At 42.1% G+C, this 2,321-nt stretch overlaps 1 protein-coding gene across 1 annotated transcript; it reads left to right on the top strand.

The window, feature by feature from the left end:
- The first annotated feature begins 730 nt into the window (after positions 1–730).
- LOC147625265 (uncharacterized) lies at positions 731–1,323 on the top strand. The gene has a single exon (XM_086818968.1). The coding sequence runs from the start codon at positions 798–800 to the stop codon at positions 1,209–1,211; it is 414 nt and encodes a 137-aa protein (XP_086675094.1). The 5' UTR covers positions 731–797; the 3' UTR covers positions 1,212–1,323.
- The last annotated feature ends 998 nt before the right edge of the window (positions 1,324–2,321 follow it).

A 2,321-nucleotide genomic window follows, 5' to 3' on the forward strand; every position in this document is an offset into this window, starting at 1 on the left:
AATTATTGCAAAGAGAAGAAAGATGCAAGAAACATTCGTGAGATGGCACTTATGCTTGTGTAACCGATTTCAAATGCTACAATTTGACGTTACAACACACGATCTTGCTTTGACTTCTATGATAGTCTACTATCTTTGTTCTTTTAGAGTCATAATACACTCTCATCAAAGAAGGGTCCCACATTCTACCTTATTGTACTTATAACAAAGGATAATAGAGGAAGACATAAAGGTAAAGTAAATGTGATGTGAATAAAAGGTTTTTTTTTTGCAGCTTTTTATGCTTTCATGGCATACAGTATGTAGACATTATTGAGATCCTTTCATAAATGAATTGCTTTATATGACAAATTTTCTTACGAGCCGAACTTCAAACATCTCTGGCCCCTACATTTATTGATTGTGGTGGGATCCAACAACTCTGGGAGAGAGAATATGGTCCTTGTAAAGGTGCTAGAGGGCCCCGTTTACTTAAGTATATGGTCATCAAAATAGATGAGGTGGTCAGCACACATGCAATGGGTGCCTTACCATATCATATAGGTGAGTGGGATTCTGGAATTCTCAAAATGTGAGTTAGCATCATTCCACATAGAAAGTAGTTGTTTGAGATGGACGTTAGACAGTTCCAAAGCCCCTTTTTTTTCTGTCACTTTCCATTCACTGCTCATTTACGCCTTCGAGATAAACGCGATCTCTCCACGAGACATTAACGTGGAGACGAGAGCAGCGAAGGCGCTTACATAAGTTGGTAATGCATCATCTTGTTCTCAGTTTGAATCTTCTGCAATAATAATATGGAGCCTAGTGTTGCAGCAGGAAAGCCAGTACTCTTCTTCTTGCTGCAGCTTCTTGTTGCTGCGCTCTCTCTTCTGTCGGGGGCGACCCTTGCAAGCAACACTGTCATCAATGAGTCTGCTGTGCCGATCCTTATAGAGGCGATAGAGCAGGCTGCTGCTAACCTCACTAACAGTGGACTGCTGGTGGGTGCACAGGCCTCGTTGGAGCTGCCACCCTCCTTCGCCTCTGCAAACATCACCCTGCGCAACCCGCTCACTGGCGGCAGCTTCGGCCCCATCACGCTCGCCCAGAATGCAGCCGTCGTCATCCGACCCACGTCCGGTGGTTTGCTCAACACTGTGAATGTCCTCCTGGGCACCGTCGCTCAAGGCATCATTACCGCTCTCGGCTCAATTCTTGGCTCCCTCTAGTCCGTGCTAATTCCCACTTAAGCAGCCCATGCCAACCTTAATAAACAATTGCATGTCCAACTGATGTATGCCGCTGCTTCTCCTACTAATAGAAAACCCACATCTTATCTTATCTGCTTTGCCAACGAAGACGGTACAGCCTCTCTATTATTTGAATAAGCATCTGAATTAAGAAAAAGCTCCTTTTATAATTAGGTACGTGCATGACCAAACACCAAAAATAAAAAATAAAAATTCAATGGAAGCTTAAACCGGGCCACTTTGTGGATAGCGCGCCAACCCCCTTCCTAGACTAGTCAGTATGTCCAAGGTGTGGGCATCCAAGAAAGAGTTGGTACTTATAGGATTTGCGGGAATGTTAGGCAAAGGACCAAAGCCTAGTGGGATCGAAGTCATAGGGGGTGGAAAACCCGATGACACGCTTGTTATAGGCATGGCCAATGGCATTGGGAGGTGAATTTGTGGCATGGGTCTCAATGGCATTGGGAGGTGAATTTGTGGCATGGGTCTCAATGGCTTAAAGATGTCAGCCATTGGGTTTAGTCCTTGTGTGACCCCTGGCCATCCCTCCATCGTGGCCATGTCAGAGTGCCTAAATGCTCCTATAATGAGCAATTACATTTTTTTTGGTAAGTAATTAAGTGTTAGTATGTTAATCTGTGAGTGTATAGTATGTCAGTGATGAGTTACTAGGCATGAAAATAATGTGAAAGTCTAAGACGTCAATTAGCAGACGTGAAAGTCTAAGACATGAATTAGCAGATGTGAGAGTCTACGACGTCGGATTTATTTATTTCTAGTGTGAATTATAAATTCCTTTTTTGGAGAGAAGATTTTTTGAATTTGGAATGAAAGGGATGTGGGCATTTTTCCAAAAAAGGTAAGTGGAATTGAAAAAGTCAACCTTTTCATGACACACCTTACACCCTTCATAAATGACTCCCAAAATGGACAAATTGACAACTCAAGCATCTTCTCATTGAATGCTCATTAGTCTTAATGAGTTATGTAAAAAAGTGATTAAGAATTAATCCAAGATTAATCTTTTTACTAATCTTTCTCTCTTTTATACTAATCAAGGACTCTAATTAACCACCAATCCCTAATTAA

The sequence above is a fragment of the Cibotium barometz genome, chromosome 24 (assembly GCF_041138505.1).
Source record: "Cibotium barometz isolate CiBa-2024 chromosome 24, ASM4113850v1, whole genome shotgun sequence".
NCBI lineage: Eukaryota > Viridiplantae > Streptophyta > Polypodiopsida > Cyatheales > Cibotiaceae > Cibotium > Cibotium barometz.

Bases quoted from the DNA above. Each gene is read 5' to 3' on its own strand.
- LOC147625265 (XM_086818968.1), top strand. From the start codon at position 798: ATGGAGCCTAGTGTTGCAGCAGGAAAGCCAGTACTCTTCTTCTTGCTG.